Source organism: Littorina saxatilis, linkage group LG8 (genome assembly GCF_037325665.1).
Source record: "Littorina saxatilis isolate snail1 linkage group LG8, US_GU_Lsax_2.0, whole genome shotgun sequence".
Classification (NCBI taxonomy): domain Eukaryota; kingdom Metazoa; phylum Mollusca; class Gastropoda; order Littorinimorpha; family Littorinidae; genus Littorina; species Littorina saxatilis.
The window spans coordinates 25,406,388-25,426,965 of record NC_090252.1 but is presented as its reverse complement, the minus strand read 5'-3'; the positions used below and the strand labels follow the sequence as shown (position 1 = coordinate 25,426,965).

The window sequence follows — 20,578 nt, the reverse complement described above, 5'->3', positions numbered from 1 at the left end:
ACAACTCCTTATACATGCTTGTCAAGCTATAATTAGTACAACATATAATCATTCAATATGACTGCATTATTAACAAATTTGTGTCACGATGATGCGCACGTAATGAGACGGGTATACCCCCCTATCAGATACCTGTATTTTGTAAGGAAACGTATTTCTTGCTTTTTCGTTTCTTGCAAACTGTCATTCTGATAATAAAGAACCTTTGAATCAATAATTCAACTCAAATTAGTCAATTTTTATTTTTGGGCCTTATTCCCACTTTTGTTAACCAGTTTTGGAGAATGACTCGTGTGTGTGTGTGTGTGTGTAGAGCTATTCCCGGAAAAACAGCTGGACAGATCGTTATAAAACTGTACATACAAATTCTTTACATATACATACAAACAAATAATAGATTTGCAAAGCGAATACGAACAAGCTGAATTCCTTTTTTCCGAACATTTTTCCGCCATATTCCAACTGTGGATAACTCATGACAGTGTTGCAAACCCTGCAGGAGAGAATGAGTTGCCTCCCTTCCATTTTCTTGTCTTTTACACAAATTCTTTACCAACAGAAACCAGCTGAATTCTGGACAAAGCAGCAAATCGGGGAATTAATGCATGATTTTATTTTATTTTTTTAAATATAGGCTACTGCCATGAATTTCGAGGTTTTCACGGAATAATGTAGGAAATTTACTGTACCGTAATCAGTAGACGATTTTTGGAAATTACTCCGTCTGTTTTGTTTGGGTTGTGAAAAAGTAAGTACCTTTGCGTTTCCTCGGACCAGTACATTCACACGTGCACGTGTTTCCGACACACCCTTCGTCAGTGGTCACAAGTTGACCCCTCCATTGATTCGGTCCGAGTAAAAAGCAAGGGTATTCCCTCTTTCAGTCACAACCCAAACAAACCCGACAAAGTTGTTTTCGAGATTCGTTCATTTAGACGACAGTAGCACTAAGCCGGTTTACGCCAGTTGCCCCGCCACCAGTGGACCCAGCGGCCCTGACGAGTGTTTCTTACACGCGAGAATTGCTTGCGGCGAGCCTCTCGCTATGTAAAACAGCGCGAGTGTATGAAACGGTGTGATGGCCGGCCAGCTACGCAAGAATTAAACGCCATTAGTTCACACTGAAAACGTCCGCACTGGTCGATAAACAGCCATGAACAACCAATCGGATCGGCAGCTGTGCGGCCGCCATTTTTTCTCGCGTCGTGAGCACCTCCAAGGCTCTCACGAAATCCTATACGGCGTTCCACGCAGCGACAAGAAAGTCTACCTAGCCCAACTCCACGCCGGAGGAAGGTGTGCGCCCGGCTCTATGCCTATTGCCCGCGCCGCTGACAATCTGAAGCAAGAGTAGGTGGATCGAAGGTAAATGCTCTCACAAAATGTGCTAGAATATGTTGACTTCTTTTTTTGGTATAATTATTGGCAATTTTTAGGTGGCAACTGCAGAAACCCTTTCTCTATCAAATACGTGCATTATTTCAAAGTACCTTCTCTTTATGTGAAGTTTGGATTTATATATATATATAAATCTGCAAACACGATTAGTCGCCTTTCTACAAAATATTGATTAGAAATATCGTCAAATCACTTGCTCAACTAGGACTAGTAACAATGTTACGTTATGTTTTAACAAGCACTAACACAATAAAACAAAAACAGAATATTTTTAAGAAAAAGTAGAAAAAAAATCAAGGGGGAAACTATGTTTGTCGAAGCACCTCGCGTACGTTCGCGTACGTTTACAGTCACGCTTTCGGCTCAGTTCAAGTCATTCTAAGACAATCTCGGTAGTTTAACTCATTGTCTCCCATATCCGTACCCATATATCCGTACCCACTCATATATGCTCTATCTGACCTGGTACGGATATATCCGTGCATACAGTCACTTCACTGAGTCGCTTCCTGTAACGTCGATCTAACGCCTGCATTCCATCGTGTTGATATATACACAGTTACCACACAGTTACTACAATTCTAAGTGACCTGCTGCAGCACAGCTGGTCTCGGCTAAAAAAAATTGTTCAACATAGGTGGGGTAGAAAGTGTTAAGTATTGCTGGCAAGTTTCGGCATTTGTTAACCATTGAATATGTGCCGTTGAAGCAGTTCAATTACACGTAGCGGTTAATATTCAATCTGAAACCGTCTCCGTCACGCATCACTGGATCAAAGGTCACTGTGTAGGGTTCAAGGCGAGTAACTTTCGAAAAAAGTAATCGTAGATCAATTTCAGCAGCAAAATCAATATCTAACTTAGCTTTTTTGACTAACCAAAAATATAATGAAAATATAGGCATTCTGTTTTATTCATTTGTTGTTGTTCAAATTCAGTAATTCATGGGACGGGCGTTGTGGCGGGGTGGTAAGACGTCGGCCTCCTAATCGGAAGGTCGATCGAGGGTTCGAATCCCGGCAAGGTCGAGGGTTCGAATCCCGGCCGCGGCCGCCTGGTGGGTTAAGTGTGGAGATTTTCTTGTATAGAATATAGTCAATGTTTGTAAAGATTTTAGTCAAGCAGTATGTAAGAAATGTTAAGTCCTTTGTACTGGAAACTTGCATTCTCCCAGTAAGGTCATATATTGTACTACGTTGCAAGCCCCTGGAGCAATTTTTTTATTAGTGCTTTTGTGAACAAGAAACAATTAACAAGTGGCTCTATCCCATCTCCCCCCTTTCCCCGTCGCGATATAACCTTCGTGGTTGAAAACGACGTTAAACACCAAATAAAGAAAGAAAAGTGCAGTGGGAATAGACGAAAGAAGGGTTGACAGGTCCACCTCTCTACTCCCTAAACAAATTAAGGATTCAACACAATAATAATTGACTAAATGTAAAAAGGATCTTGCCGTATGATCTATTAAACTAAACAAAGAATTGTGTGAGTCTGTATGATTATCAAAGGCAGCCATAATTATTAAGCCACCGCCAGCACAAGTAACTGAGCTTTTTACAATTCCTTTGAAATATTGTAATAGTGTCAAAAGGAATTAAATACTTGTTTGTGAATGTGTTTGTATATAATTATGATGCATGTGTTTGTGTCCACACATATGTTCATACTGTGTGTAGAAATGTTTTCCTTTGAAAGGGAGGATGTAGTGATGGCATATACTGTGTTGTAACAATATAAGAACAAGGGGTCGGAGTGGTAAGCATTATTCAATACTGAGGGCCCCAAAGGGGGGGTATCATCACGATCACGGGAAGGGAAATTTTAGCTTTCACGATCACAGTTACCTTGATTTTTGTTTTCACGATCACAAACACCTTGACGAATAGAGGATCATAGAGTGATACAGCTGTGAAAAATGTACGTTGAAAATAAAATGCTTTGCAATAATGCCCATCACGATCACGAAAACAAATGACAATCACGATCACGAGACTTGATTTTTTTGTCATCACGGATCACGGGCAAAGTCCCATCACGATCACAGAATTGGAAATTTCGGCAATCACGGTCACAGAAAGGTCATAAAACGCCAATCACGATCACGATTTTAAACCCTTTGGGGCCCTCATTACTCAAACATTTAAACGGGAGACGTTTCTTCGGGTTCTAGTACACTTTACAACAATTGTATTCACTTGCAATACAATAAACTATACATGAACATTGTTTATGCAAAACCATGTGTTCACGTCACTCACCGTGCAAATAACCGCGTCCCGCTTTTCTCGAAAATGTAAAGCTATGTAAGTAAGGGAAGTAACTCTTCGTAAAAAAAACTACTGACCCATACCAGCTCCACTTTTTTCAATTTCGTCTGGGAGGTTTATCATTTCGGGCACGAATTCGAACATTGCTGTTAAAAAAGAGGGGGGGGGGGGGGAAGCTAAATTCACCCTGAACAATTTTCACATCTATATATATATCATTATTGTACTGTCTCCTGTGTTGGCAAGCAACACAAGCAGTAAATCTGCACAAGATTTCTTAAATTTTGCGTTTTTATTGAGCACCAATGTCCATTAGGCAAGCCTTAGAAACTGCACTGGCACACGAAGGAGTGTTTGCAGAGAAGTTCATGATCTATCTTACTTTATCCTTGATGTCAAAATGCTTTTCAAACAGTAAAAAAAAAAAAGAAAACGGACAAGGGCGTCCTTGGATTGAGCAGCGGGAGCTTCATGAAATCTCGTAAGGCCCTTTGGATTATTTGGAATTCAAGTTTTGGATGAGGTGTGTGTGTGTGTGTGTGGGTGGGGGGGGGGTGTTGGTGGTTTGTGGTTGTGCTTGGCACAGTACCATTTTCCGAAAAATGGTGTTATCTCAATGCACGTGTCTTGCAAAATACTTCTCTGTCCCTGCTCGTATTGACACGCAAAATAATCTGACTCGACTGGCTCGATCCTATTTTTAGATCTGACGGTAAGGTTTGTTGTAAACAGGTTTGCGTGTGTTCTTTTGGTGTGTGAGTGTGTGTGTGGGTGTGTATGTGTGTCCTAACGATTATTTGCTGGGTTGTGGTATGAGGCCTTAAATTAAGGAAGACTGGTTCACTGCTGCAAAGTTATCGACAGGGCATGCCGAGTCGACGTCAGTGTATTATGTCAATTGAAGGCTTGACACAGGAATCATCTCACAATGTAAGATCTCACAGTGTGTTGACAAACGGTGCTTACAATATGTGAAATAAGGAGTTTGGTCCTGACCACATACGGCAGAATCTAAATTAATTAGTCACAAATACGATGATTGAATGACTGACCGATATGAACGAACAGCATCATATAATAATAATTACCTTTTCCAAAATAAGCATATAGACACCCTTGCGCAAAACATCAATGATGCAGACATAAATCCTTTTTTCGAAGCCTATCAAATAATTAAAGTGTGTTTTTGATGTCCATGTCTTGCATTATCTGTGCAGCTGTATATCGTCGACTAGTGACATTGAGAGATCCTGAATGAAGATGGCATCAACAGGTAAGAGAACGTTCTTGTTAGTGTCGTGTTTATTATGTCCAGCCAACGTAAGCAGAGACATACAGGCAGACAGGCAGGCATACAGAGACAAAGACAGACAGAGAATCATAAACTGAACTTAAATGAACTTTATTTTTGGAGGATTATGTTTTTAAGGTCGGGCATTTTCTTGCAATATGTCCTTAAAAATAACAGATGATTTGATAGACAAACGAAAAAGACAACAAAACAACCTAGACTCAAAATTAAAGACAAAAACAAGAAATTCTACTGAAAACGGAAGAAAAAAACGAGAGAGAGAGAGAGAGAGAGAGAGAGAGAGAGAGAGAGAGAGAGAGAGAGAGAGAGAGAGAGAGAGAGAGAGAGTTGTTTGTCATCAAAGCAAAATCATAGTGAGTTCAAAATATCGACACCCACACAAACCTATGTTTCTTTAACAAAACGAAGTTATTCTCCCGAACTACAATACTATGCACGATTCTGTTATTGAGTTGAAAGCAAAAACACACAAAAACAACTTCAGCAGCAGTAACTGTGCTAACAACAACAAAACAACAACAACACATATTTATCATCTTTCGAACGAATGCTGTTATTGATTGATTGATTAGATAGCAATGACGTTGACTACCATAACCAAGAGAACTATACAATTGTATTGAATCTTTTTTTGTCGGTCTCATCATAGACATGTATATTGAACATTTTGCCCTCAAAGACATATGAATTATTTTTTAGAAATCGTTTATAGGCCATGTATGACTCGCATCGGCTCGCAGAAAAAGTAGTCCTAGTTTCTCGTGCTGGCGAAACTAAATTTAGCTTTGTGGCCTCCTCCTACTCTGATAACAAATTATGGAATGATTTACACGTGTTCTTGTTCTGTTTTGTCTTTTTAAATAACTCTCCACTTCTTTTTATGCAGCTATTATCTCTATTCTCCTGGTTGGCAAGACCGGAAGTGGAAAGAGTAGTTCCGGTAACATGATCCTGCAAAAAGAAGCGTTTGACACTTCCCCGGAGTTCTGTTCCGTCACCCAGGAGTGTAGTCTTCAGAGCAACACCATCCTGGGCAAGGGTGTGAAGGTAACAGTTCTATTGAATATTCATGAGACTTTCCCCTCCACCCTTTTCCAACTTAGCTGAACACCTTTTCCAAGCAATCAAACTTCAAAGAAGCACCTATTTCACCCTTTGTGCGGTGTGCCTGGTTGTTGTTGCTTATTTTCATGTGCTTTTACATATAGTCAAGTTTTGACTGAGTTTTAACATAGACTGGGAATCGAGACGAGGGTGGTGGTGGTGGTGTGTGTGTGTGTGTGTGTGTGTGTGTGTGTGTGTGTGTGTGTGTGTGTGTGTGTGTGTAGAGCAATTCACAGAAAACTATTGGACAGATCTTTATACAACTTTACATACACAGACCGTGTTTTCCTTGTTTCGATAAATGTCTTTGGTGACGTCATATCCGGCTTTTAGTGAAAATTGAGGCGGGACTGTCACGCCCTCATTTTTCGATCAAATTGATTGAACTTTGGTCAAGCAATCTTCGACAAAGCTCGGACTATGGGATTGCGTTTCTGCTTGGAAGCTTAAATGATAATTAATGAGTTTGGTCATGAAATGTCTAAATAAAATTCAAATTTCAATTGTTTTCTGCATCATTCGCTGAATCCAAGAATATTAACAGCTATTGTGTTTTCAGCGTAGCAATAGGGCCCGAAGACGAGTCGCATTATACTTGTTCGAGTCTAAATATCGGACCCTATTGCTACGATGAAAACACAATAGCGATTAGCCTATATAGCTGTTATGACCTTGATTTGTTGTTCCAAACTTACAAAATGACAGTTTTTGCGTTGATGCGTTGATCTCAGGTTTTGATAGCAGACAAACTTCTTACGCGCATCATGTTCGCGCAGACATGCACACCGCTACACGCTTTCTGACTTTGGAAGAAAAACTGACTGAGAGTGCATTCGATTTCACAACACAGTTGTTGAAACAGCTTTTTAAGTTGTCAGTGTATGCTGTTGTCGATAGAAACATCGCCGTGGTACAGATGGGTAAACTGGAACCATGCGTCTTTGTTATCGACAATATGCTTTTGGATATTGAGAAAAATCGGAAGAGACCATCCCATCACAGCCCCCGAATTCCCCCACGTGTTCATCAGAATAGCTATATATACATATGTTAAGTTTAGATTTGAAAGAAGCTCAGAAAGCTAAAAAGAATACAGAAAATCGCGCTTTCCTCCTGAGCACAAGCGCTACTGCACTATACCTTCTGTCATTCAATCGATCGATAGCCGGCCGCTCGCTGTAGCAGGCACAATGTGCACGGGCTAATAGAAAGATATCTTCATACGTTTTCACGCCGCAGGGAATCAGTGGAGTTGTTTACCCGTGATTTGTAAAAATGTAACCCGGATTTGAAACAAATGTTTTGCAAATCACGTAAATGCGCCCAATATTTTCTTGTCATCTCTAAAGTCAAGGGATCTATTAGATTTAAAAAAAATTGTTTTATTCATTACTTTATTTCCATCGCTGGGAAATTCGGGTTGCTTCCTCACAGTGGAAAGCTAGCAGCAACAGAGTCGTGCTACCCCAAAGTCAAGGGATTTTTTTCTCCATTTTTTTTCATTACTTTATTGTCCCATCGCTGGGAAATTTGGGTCGCTTCCTCCCAGTGGAAAGCTAGCAGCAACAGAGTCGCGCTACCCCAAAGTCCAAGGATCTATTCGATTTATTTTCTCCATTACGTTATTGTCCCATCGCTGGGAAATTCGGGTCGCTTCCTACCAGTGGAAAGCTAACAGCAACAGAGTCGCGCTACCCCTGAGTCAAGGGATCTATTATGCTTTTTTTGTTCTTCATGACTTCATTGTCCCATCGCCGAGAAATTCTGGTTTGTTTTCTTTGTTGTGCTAAAAATCGTAATAATTTATCCAGCGGGCCCAAACCAACCCCCACCACCCAGCATAGATGTTTTAAACAACAAATATTAAAATAATAATAAAAGGCATGTATTACTTTGTGGAATGCGATATTTTTACATTTTTACATTTTTTACAAATCGCGGTTTTAGGTTCGACGTAATTTGTAAAACGTTTTTACATTTTTACAAATCACGGGTTAACAGGAGTCTTGGTGAAAACATATGCAGTGCGTCAGTTTCATTAGTTGACAGATTGACTAAATGTATTAATCTAGTTTTACGCGACTTCTTTTTTCATTGATGTTGTAAGAGGTTAAACTGAACAATGATATAAATCTTGTTCTGCCTGAATGCATGAACCACGTTTTGCTAGACCAGCACCCGGTCAGGTTCTATATTCTGTTAACGTATGAGTTCAAGATTCTTTGCCTGCTTGTACATGTACAGAGATTGTGACTCCAGAGAATGTTATCGTCCTTTTCTCAGGTGATGGACACACCGGGTCTCTTTGATACGGGTAAAAGCCTCGAGGAGGTGGGACTGAGGATCGTGCAGTGCGTCATCAACATGCACCCTGGGCCTGACGTCATCCTCTACGTCATCAGAATCGGAGAAAAGTACACCGCCCAAGATTTCGGCGCCTACCGACGTTTCAAGAGGCTGCTTGGGTCCAACACCTCTCAGCATATGGTCGTTCTTTTCACTGGCGGGGACAGACTCAGTAAAAATGATACAACCATCGAACAGTTTGTTAAACACGTTCCCGACAACCTTCACACAGTCTTAGAAGAGTGTGGAGGGCGATGCGTCGTTCTCAACAACGAGCTAACTCTTGCAGAAGGACAAACACAGGTTGCAAACCTTCTTGAAAAGGCACAAAAATTGAGATACGCGAACGGTTGCAAACCGTATGCCTGTATCAGCTACGGCAGGATTGCGGAAACCATGGAAGAAATTGAGGAAGTGAGAAAGGAGGTCAGAAAAAAGCTGGGCGAGGTGGAAGAACAAGAAGCCAAAGCTACAAAATACTTTAAGGAACAGGAAGCGATTCACAAGGAAAAGCTTGACAAGCTGAAACTGACACAGGCGGAATATGACAAACGCATGACAGACTTTAAAAAGCAGATGGAAGAAAAAAATCAGAAGAGACTGGCGGAATGGTTGCAAAAGAAAGAACAGGAAGAGAGAGCCCTAAAGGCGAAGAAGGAGGAGGAAGAAAGGAAACGCCAAAAGGAGAGAGAGGAGCACGAGAGAAAAATAAAGAAGGAAAAAGAAGAGCTAGCAACAAAAATTCGAGAGGAAGAAAACAAAAGAAGGCAACAACAAAAAAGGGAACAAGAAGAGCAGCGTAGAAGACTCAAGGAGGAAGAAGATAAAAGGCAACGACGATTAAGACAGCAAGAACGAGAAGTAGAAGCTGCGCAGGCAAGAATGGAAGCGCGTCGGCTCCAGCGTGAGAGGATGCAGGAAGCTATGGTGCAACAGGTAGTCTTGGGCGTGTGTGAACTTGGGCTGAGGGCATTCTTTGGTTTTAGATGACAGTCACAATTTAATGAAAAAAGCCCTTCTTTCCACCAAAAATATTGTCGTCTAAGGATTTTAGTGCAACAACTATTTAAGTCTTTGACATATCTTTAGAACCAAACGCATGCATTATCAGAGATTGTCCCCACGGTAAAAGCTTGTGCATAGATTTATAAGGTACGGTTGTGGTTACAACTAAAACTGATCTAGGTTATGTAAGCATCGCATGTACCTTTATACACACATTGCTGCATTGTAAATTATTACAAGAATTGTGACCTTGTTTCTATTTTTTGGTTGACTAAAATAATCTCTGCAGGCGATAAGGTTTTTAGTCTTATGTTTGGGGCAAGTTATGATGCACTAAACAAGGAAATGTAACGTGTGTGTGTGTGTGTGTGTGTGTGTGTGTGTGTGTGTGTGTGTGTGTGTGTGTGTGTGTGTGTGTGTGTTACCGGTTTTGATGTTTTCAGCAGTGAATCAAGGTGTGTAGACCACATGAAGACAAGGTATTTTTAAGTTATGCTTGAAGTAATCAATAGGGTCTTAGCAAATGATGTATCAATGGCTCCACTTTTGTCATTAAAATTAGTTGCTGATCATAACCTGCTTTGGTTGTTGAATTCGTGTTAACATTTAGACACACTTCAGTTGAGAGAGAGAGAGAGAGAAAGAGTGTGTGTATATAAAAGTGGCCAAGTTTATATGTCTGTGTATTGGGGGGAGAGGGAGCGACAGAGAGAGAGAGACAGACAGACAGAGAGAGACAGACAGAGAGAGAGAGATACAGACAGAGAGAGAGAGAGACGGTCAAAGAGAGACAGAGATAGATGGCGCCAATGAGAGACAGAGAAAACTAGACGGAGTGAGACAGACAGAGAGAGAGAGAGAACGAGACAGACAGACGGAGAGAAAGAGAGAAACGAGAAAAAACTAAACTGACCTTATTCAACAAGGAATACATTTGAAGGCCAAGCTTTTTCTTGTGATCAATAACTAAATACACACGGACATAAAATGGTATTAAAAAGGAAATGTTAAAGATTTAAAAATACAAACACTACGAGAGAGTGAAAGGCGGGGGGGGGGGATGGGGATGGAAGGGGGGGAGGTGGAGTTGAAGGGGGCGCGTTAGATATCACGTTAGAATGTTCATGACTGATTTTGGGAAAATCACGATGCGTTAGCCCACAGCTGGCTTTGCTTTGCTATTGATTTCCATTGCAGTATTATGGGATGGGAAACAATATAACCACTACGTGCTGTCAGCGCATTAATTATTTCATGCCTTCATGTGCGTTAATATCGATCGTGCACACCGTTCTTTAGATACAAATCCTTGAATTCCAATTTCCGAAAAAGAAAGCACATGCAAGCAGTTCATGAAAACAAGCAGTTTCTCGTAACGTCAGAGAACAATAGTACATGCAGTCTATTCAATCCAGTCGACTGACATTCTTCAAAAATGCAGGGCCGTTAAGCCAACTCCGAAGTACGTTGAAACCTAACAGCCGCATTTGTTAAATATCGTGTTGAAAACGGAATTATTAATTTTGCGAATAAAAAGAAAGTAAAGGAAAAGGTCAACATACAAATGTCACGTTTGCGGGGATCTTCTCAATAGTTTGTTTGATGTAAAGTTCTGCCACTGTGTCAGAGAGAGAGAGAGAGAAAGAGAGAGATCATAATGGACCGTTATTTTACAAGATAGAGGTTTAAGGCTACGCCCTTTCTTACAACCTGTCCTTACATCTTAATAATACAAAATGTTAATGAATGATACACAGAAAAGCAAGCCAGCAAGCACGCAAGGCAACCGACAAACAAACAAACAAACAAATACAAAATCAAAAAGCAAAAAAGAGAAAACTACAAACTGCTGAGAACATAAAATATTAACGATTTTGACGTTGCCAGAAATAACGCTCACAATACCAAAGTTGACAATAATGTCTACAGTGACAGTGCTTCTGATGGTGATGGTGATGATGATAATGATGATGATGATGATGCTGATGATGATGATGATGATGATGATGATGCGACTATTTTTTCAAAAAAATATACATGATTATGAATACAAAAAATCAACAAACCATTTGGAAAAAACACAAGCATATATATTTCTACCAGCATTAACATTTAATTAGGCATGTAATAATTATGTACGGTTTTTCTGATCTAATAACCGATGGAAGGGAGTTCCATACCATGGAACCAGAACAGACTAGACTAGTTGTGTACAGATCAATCCGGGGTATAGGTGGTAGAAAATTGATCTACCCATATTGTTTGATGACTGCGTGAAACAGGTTCTGTATATAGTTGTGCACTTCGCCAAGGTATACTTTAAACATCTGTTGAGAAATTTTCTAAATTTCTTAAGGGAACATCACATCTACAATCCAAGAGCGTTCAAGCATACCTCATATAAGGCATTATGTGAACATAATGATACATTTCTAATTTGTCTGCGAATAGCTCAATCCCACCTCCTCGAGGCTTCTACCCGTGTCAAAGAAATCCGGGGTGTCCATCACCGGAGGCAAGGACGATAACAATCTCTAGTCACAATCTCTGTACAAGCAGGCAAAAAAATTGGAACTCATATGTTAACTACACCCCCCCCCCCCACCCCCCCACCCCCTACCCCCTTTTTTAATTTTTTTTAAAATTTTTATTTTTTTATTTTTACAGATATTGTTACTGCCACTTGAGTTTACGATCAATAATCACCTCGAATTCACTGTGTCAGACAAAAACAAACAAGTCGCGTAAGGCGAAATTACTACATTTAGTCAAGCTGTGGAACTCACAGAATGAAACTGAACGCACTGCATTTTTTCACAATGACCGTAGTCCGCCGCTTGTGCAAAACGGAGTGAAACTGACGAGCCTGTTTAGCGCGGTAGTGGTTTCGCTGTGCTGCATAGCACGCTTTTCTGTACCTCTCTTCGTTTTAACTTTCTGAGCGTGTTTTTAATCCAAACATATCATATCTATATGTTTTTGGAATCAGGAACCGACAAGGAATAAGATGAAATTGTTTTTAAATCGATTTCGGAAATTTAAATTTGATCATAACTCATAACTCATAACTCATAACTCATAACATTTTATTGATCCAACAAAGGAAATTAAATTAGTCATCAGCACATATAGGTCATTAATTAATAACTATAAAAGAAGAAAATTCATAAAACCCATGATATAAAAATACCCTTTTTTCTTGCACACCTGACACACCGACACACCAATACACATGCATACATGCCTACATACATACCTACATACATACCTACATACATACCTACATACATACATACATACATACATACATACATACATACATACATACATACATACATACATACATACATACATACATACATACATACATACATACATACATACATACATTCCAAGTTAAAGTGTGGTTTTTTTTTTTTTTTTTTTTTTTTTTTTTTCCATTAAATTACTTTTTAATTCAACAGCAATCTAGCTAAGGACAATGGGGATACACCTTTCGTAGCGCAAGTTCTTGTTGAAATACAATTTCCAATGGAATAGGCGATTTAGTTTTCTTAACTTTGCTAATGCACATTTTTGCTATCAATAAAACATGGTTAATTAACGCTGATTCCTGACATTTTTCGATTCCGAATAATACATCTGTAATAGACAATAAGAAAGCCCGACCTGTCAGACTGTTCAACATTTTTTCAATATAAGTCCAAAACCTTCTAATTCGGGGACACTCATAGAAAAAGTGTTCCATGACATCCAAAATATGTGGGCACTCGTTACAGTTTTTTGTTTGACTTACTTTCATTTTATGTAATAAAATATTGGTGGGATATAAATTGTGACAAATTTTCCATTGCAACACACGCAGGCGCACTTCTTTTGTCACCTGTCGTGGCAACAACCACGTCTGTTCGACAAAAACAAAATCTAGTTTTCTTTTCCAAAAATCGATTGCATGAGATTTTTCAATGCTATAATTCCGTTTTTTCTTTAAATATAACTTAATTAACTTGGGTTTGCTTTTAAACACATTCAATTCATCATCAATTATATCTACATTAACTATATGTGCTGGGTTGTCTACAATCCAATCTTTCCATTGTTTTGGAATTGCATTCATCACAGCGTTGTATTCAAAAAAGGTTATTGCAGGGTTTTGCTGCACAGTGATCTGAACATCTTCACATAACAGGAACTGATTTCTTTCAACATTCAACAAATCATTTATAACATTAAAACCTTTCTGGCGCCATTTTACAAAATCCAACACTTTACCTTTAAACTGAATCAGTCTATTATTAAATAACAGTTGATTACCAACATCATTTCTGTCAACTTCCTCTAAACCTACTTTATTTTTATTATCAAGATATGTCAAAAATACCTCTTTCCAAAAATCATTTTGAACTTTTTCGATTCCTTGTAATTCCTTTTGTGTGCAATTAATTTTTGCCAAGTGATTAAAATCTGTTAATTGTTGAATGTGCCATTTTGGGATTGCACTCCAATTTTCTCGACCTGCTTCATGCAACCGTCCAATCCAATTTAAATAAAACACTTTCTGTATATCAAACATATTGATCATTTTCAATCCACCATGCTCATATTCAGACTCCATAATTTTCCTTTTTATCTTTTCAAAAGCTTTTTTATTACTATATTGTTTTTGCCATACAAATTTGTATAGTTTCGTGTTTAGCTGTGTGAGAACTTGCTTTGGAAGACCAACAGACTGCATAATATACACAAATGGGGAAGTCATAAACGTTTTAATAACTGTTATTTTTCCCTGTATGCTGAGATCTCTTTTACTCCACTGTTTAATCATGGCATCAAGACTCTCCATTTTGAATTTCCAGTTTTCCTCGATGTCTTTTGCCATTTTACAACTACTAAATTTAATCCCTAAAATTTTAATCTCCTTAACAACGTGGAAAGGCAGATTAGGTTCCGTTGGTTCTCTCCCCATTCTTAAAGCTTTCGTTTTATCTAAGTTTAATTGTAGCCCTGAGACTTTGCTAAATTGGTTCAATATGTTCATTGCCATGTTAGCATCATCTCGATTTTTTAAAAACAGGGTTGTATCATCTGCCATTTGTTTTATCTTTATGACCGTACCATCCTGATTAATCATGTTCGGTGTAATTATTCCAACTATAGGGCTGTTTCTTATCTTAATCGCCAACAATTCTACCGCCAAGACGAAAGCCAACGGCGAAAACGGGCAACCTTGTCGAATCCCACTAAATACGTTAAAACTCTCCGATAACCAACCTCCATGATTTATACAGCTTGTAGTACCTTTTATCAAAATCTCCACCCACTTTTTAAAACTAGATCCAAATCCAAATCTGTCAAAAACATTAAGAAGTAGTGACTTTGATACACTGTCGAAAGCTTTTTTAAAATCCAGGGCAAGCAGATAACCCGCCTTTCCACTAACATTAAAGTAATTAACCGCATCGTCAATCGTTCTAATCACTGTTGATATATTTCTGTCTTTTAGGTAACCAACCTGATCTACACTGATTAGTTCATTAATTACTAAACCCATTCTTCTTGCCAAAACTTTAGCTAGAATCTTATAATCAGTATTAGTTAAAGTAATTGGTCTCCAATTACTTAATCGTTCTCTATCCAAATCTTTTCCTTTATGCAACAATATTATCACCCCTTGATTTTGCGTATATGATAACTCTTCCCTTTCAAATGATTCATTAAATGAATCAACAAGCAATCTGCTTATCTTGCTCCAAAATACTTTCATGAAATCAATAGAAATTCCATCAGCCCCGGGGGCCGAGCCATTTTTCATGCTACACAGAGCGTCGGCTGCTTCTGCGGGATTTACTAACCCCTCACATAAACGTGACTGTTCTTCACTAAGGCGTGGAACAAATTCTTGCGACAAAAATTCCAAACTATCTTTTACCGTATTTTCAGAATCAGTTTTCAGACTATACAAAAGTGTATAATATTCTTTTTGTTCTTGTAAAATCAATTTCTGGTCGGTTATTGTTTCACCCGCTAAAGTGCTGAGGCGTGACATAATGTTTTTCTTCTTTTGTCTTTTTTCTAAGTTACAAAAAAAATTTGTGTTTTTTTCCCCCTCTTCTATCCACTTCACCCTAGCTCTAACCTGTGCACCCCTTGCTTTTTCTAGTTCTAATAATTCTAACTTTTGTTTCAATTTTATTAATTCTGTTTGCAACCCATTATTTTCAATCTTATCAATCAATAATCTTTCCAGTTCTCTTAGGCGGGTTTGTAACCTGATTTCTTCCTTTTTCCTATTACACGACTGTTTTTTACCAAATTCAATGCAGAAATTTCTTATCTGTACTTTTGCCAATTCCCATCTGTTTATTGATGAGGCATCATTCTCGGCTTCTTCAACCAAAACATCCAGAAGTGAATTCATTTGTTCAAGAAAATGTTGATTTTTCAAATAACTGTTGTTGAACCGCCAGTAACCTGGACCTCTAATAAAATCCTTGTCATTCATTTCGACAACAACAGCTTTGTGATCTGAACTTGGGACACAAATATGATCTGCTGATACACACGATAACAACACTCCTCTAGATACAAAACAATAATCAAGTCGCCTGGCAACAAAGGGGTTAAATCTGTTCCAGGTATAATCTTTTTCATCATCATGAAAGTATCTCCATATGTCAGTTAAGGTATTGGTTAAATCTGTGAAAACTTCAATTTCTCTGTTACTATGAGGCCGGCCAGATATAATGTCAAGTTCATTGTTGACCACACAGTTAAAATCACCACATAAGATAAACTGGTCGGTTTCAAGTTCATCCACAATATTTCTAATAGAATGAAAAAATGCCATTTTCTCATTTGATTCATTTGGAGCATACACATTTATAATATTAATGCACTGTTTTCTGTATTCTACAGAGATAACAACAACCCGTTCTTGTTTTTTTACTAATTCAATTTTTCCATCAAAATGTTTTGACGTCAAAATGACCTCACCCTTACTGTAACATGTTCCAGCTTGTGCAAATACTTCCCCTCCCCATTGTTTTTCCCACAATATTACATCTTTACAACTTATGTGTGTTTCTTGCAAACAAATAATATCAAACTTTTTTTCTCTCAAAAATTTAAACAACGTTGTTCTTTTCCATTTGTTTCTCAGTCCTCTACAATTCAACGAACATATACGCAGTTTACTCGCCATTAGGGCATGATACGTTGGTAGTGAACGTAGTCATATCAAGTCTACACAGACCAAATACCAAAATCGTGATCGAAGGGCTCGTCCGTAATCCAGTACAAAATCGAAATCCAAGTCCTGACCCTGACAACCCGTTATCCCCACCTCTCTCTTTCATCAGGTACCTCTCCTTCACCTTCTACCCATCCCTCTCCCTCCCCCTGTTCTTCTCCGTTGTCACTGTCTGTTTTATCACGCCTTGGAAACTTGTCCACGGGTGAGCGGTCCTTCTCTCCAGAAAGGCGACGCTTAGGTGTTGTTGATCGGTGTCTTCCGTGCTCCACGCGTTGCATACTCATGGATAGGGTGAGCTGTCTTCTGTCGACTGGTGTTTTCTGCTCTTTTCTCCCTCTTGACAACGCCTGTTTACCTCCACCTCCCTTCCCCTTTGTTTTGTCTGTACCATGTTCGTCTTTGTCAGTTTTGCTAACGCTTGGCACGTGCAGCGCGCTGTCATGTGTGGCTGCACTAGTGTCAATGGAAGACTGAGCCTCCACTACCATCAGTGCGTTCGTCTGTGCGTGTTAAAGTGTAGTTTATATTTTTAATTTTCAGAGCTTGTTTTTAATCCGAATATAACATATTTATATGTTTTTGGAATCAGAAAAAGATGAAGAATAAGAAGAACGTAAATTTGGATCGTTCAAATTTTTTTTTTTTACAATTTTCTGATTTTTAATGACCAAAGTCATGAATTAATTTTTAAGCCACCAAGCTGAAATGCAATACCGAAGTCCGGCCTTCTTCGAAGATTGCTGGGCCAAAGTTTCAATCAATTTGATTGAAAAATGAGGGTGTGACAGTGCCGCCTCAACTTTTACAAAAAGCCGGATATGACGTCATCAAAGGTATTTATCGAAAAAAAGAAAAAAATGTCCGGGGATATCATTCCCAGGAACTCTCATGTCAAATTTCATAAAGATCGGTCCAGTAGTTTGGTCTGAATCGCTCTACACACACACACAGACAGACAGACAGACACACACACACACACACACATACACCACAACCCTCGTCTCGATTCCCCCCTCTACGTTAAAACATTTAGTCAAAACTTGACTAAATGTAAAAAGGGGAGTGGGGGTGGGGGGGGGGGGGAGGTGGGGCTGAACACCATTGGCTTATATAGCTTAGGCGACAGACCCATATGCAAACGATTGGGGATTGGGAATGATATTTAGACAGAGAGGAGACGGGCGCAGTGGCGTAGTGGATAAGACACTGGCCTCCTAATCGGAAGGTCGTTAGTTCAAATCGAGGCCGCGGCCGCCTGGTGGGTAAAGGGTGGAGATTTTTCCAATCTCCCAGGTCAACTTATGTTCAGACCTTCTAGTGCCTTATCCCCCTTCGTGTGTACACGCAAGCACAAGACCAAGTGCGCACGAAAAAGATCCTGTAATTCATGTCAGAGTTCGGTGGGTTATAGAAACACAAAAATACCAAGCATGCTTTCCCCAAAATCGGCGTATGCTGCCTGAATGGCAGGGTAAAAACGGTCATGCACATGAAAAAACAACTCGTGCAAAAAACATGAGTGAACGTGGCAGTTTCAGCCCATGAACAAAGAAGAAGAAGATGACAGAGAGGAGGGAATAGAGCTCGTGTGCTTGAGGCATCTGACTAGATTCTAGTCATTGCCAAGTCAGCGCTGTCGAGTCAGAAATGTTGTTGACAGAACCACCTGCTTGTCCCAGATTGGTGTACCTTCGCCAACTTTGTGTGTGTGTGTGTGTGTGTGTGTGTTGTGTTTTTGTCCTGCACATCGAACTGTTTTTCATAACTCAAAGAGGAAAGCACACTTCTGTCACGTAGGAGAGAAGTTAATAATAGAGCTGACAGCGCTATCGCAGGCTGTCTACTAATTTGTTTTCTTTAGCGCGGCGCGCGCGTGACTTCAATAAAGAGAAAACTAGAAACTGCCGGAAATAACAACGATTTTGACGTTGCCAGCAGTAACCGCTCGCAAATAAACCAACGTTGACAATTATGCCCACAGTGACACTGCTTGTGATGATGATGCTGATGTGATGATGATGATGATGATAATGATGATGATGATAATGATGATGATGATGATGATGATGATGATGATGATGATGATGATGATGATGATGATGATGATGATATATTTCTACAGCATTGACATTTAATTAGGCAAGTTATAATTATGTAAACTTTTTCTGAAACTCTTAAGCGATGCTATTGATCAAATAACCGATGGAAGGGAGTTCCATACCATGGAACCAGAACAGACTAGACTAGTTGTGTACAGATCAATCCGGGGTATAGGTGGTAGAAAATTTATCTACCCATATCGTTTGATGACTGTGTGAAACAGGCTCTGTATATAGTTGTGCACTTCGCCATGGTATTCCTTAAACATGAATATGGCCTTATTAAACTGTAGCTGTTTAACGAGAGGAAGAAAGTGAAGAGTTTTCAATTTCAAATCAGCTGACATTTGTGGACCCTTAAATTAATATGAGTTTGGCCGCTGTGCGGTGTAAAAAGTTCAACATGTGTATGTGAACATCGGGAGCATAGCTAATCATGTGGGACAAGAGGTTGGCATGATAGAAAAGTTTCAATGTTGTAATATCTTCGTACTGCTTTAATTTAGATAGCAGAAACAGATTTCTGGACACCTTTTTACAAATATGATGTACATGAGACTGCCATTTTAATTCTTGGTCAACTGTCATGCCCAGTACACGGTGTTCTTTAACCTGCTCTACCGGTAGTGAATCGAGAGAAAGCTTTAACTCAAGAGGTTGCGACTGGTATGTTTACCTTGTCGTAATAATCATGCTTTTTGTCTTTCCTGGATGCACTATCATAGCATTTTGATAACACCAACTGTTAACTTCATTCAGACTGGACTGCAAGGCGACTTCAATTTCTGGAATAGTCTTACAACCTTTGTGAAGCGTCGAACCATCCACAAAATTCGCTTTTTACCTCAGCATTAGAAATATGAAGGGGGAGGTCGTTAATAAGTATGCAAAATAAAAGAGGTCCTATAACTAACGACTGTGAGACCCCATTCCTTACATGCTCTTAGGAAGAGGTTTTACAATTAAGAGGAACATACTGTGTTCTGTTAACAAGATAGGATTTAAAGAATGATGACGTTGTTTAATTTATCACGTAGAATTCCAGTTTCTGTAGAAGTAATGTGTGATCTACAAGATCAAACGCTTCTTTAAAAGCAAGAAATAGAGTTCCATAGTAGTTCGGACAGGTTAATAACTTATATGAGGCATTATGTGAACATGGTGATACATGTCTATTATGTCTGCTAATAGCTTTAATTTCAACAATTAAAATACTGTAGTTTACAATCAATAATCACCTCCAATTCACTACGTGTTAGACAGTGAGAATGGGGGGGGGGGGGGGGGGGGGCTGAACGCCGAATGGCTTTTTGTACTTGGGCGACAGATCCATATGCAAACAAAAGGGGAATGTGAGCGAAAAGAAACGTATCAAAAACCAAATTCTGCAGGAGATATTAAATAGAGGAGGGAGTAGAGCTCACATGTGCTTGAGGCTATAGTGACTAGATTCTGGTCATTGCCAAATCAGCGCTGTCGAGTAAGAAATGTTGCTGACAGAACCGCCTGCTTGTCTCAGATTGTGTGTGTGTGTGTGTGTGTGTGTGTGTGTGTGTGTGTGTGTGTGTGTGCAAGGGCGGATCTGGGGGGGGGGGTTACACGGGTTCCGTAACCCCCCCCACCCCCCAAAAAAAAGAGGTAATTTATTGGCTCAGGATGCACCAGATAGCTCTATTTTGCTTCTTTGGATCAAAAAATTTTCCGGGGGGGCATGCCCCCGGACCCCCCTAGAGGCTTAGGCGCCTTCGGCGCCGTCAACTTGTATCTTCGCAGTCATTTTGTAACCCCCCCCCTCC

The 20,578-nt window shown here is 39.4% G+C and overlaps 1 protein-coding gene across 2 annotated transcripts; it reads left to right on the top strand.

The window, feature by feature from the left end:
- Nucleotides 1-988: 988 nt before the first annotated feature.
- LOC138973140 (GTPase IMAP family member 7-like) lies at nt 989-10,006 on the top strand. 2 transcript variants are annotated; one of them, XM_070345807.1, is made up of 4 exons: nt 989-1,365; nt 4,882-4,937; nt 5,863-6,023; nt 8,364-10,006. In XM_070345807.1, exons 2-4 carry the CDS (start codon nt 4,919-4,921, stop codon nt 9,414-9,416), a joined length of 1,233 nt encoding a protein of 410 aa, XP_070201908.1. In that variant the 5' UTR covers nt 989-1,365; nt 4,882-4,918; the 3' UTR covers nt 9,417-10,006. The 2 variants fall into 2 exon arrangements, with proteins under 2 accessions (XP_070201908.1, XP_070201907.1); XM_070345806.1 differs by lacking the exon at nt 989-1,365 and adding an exon at nt 4,425-4,594.
- Nucleotides 10,007-20,578: the final 10,572 nt, after the last annotated feature.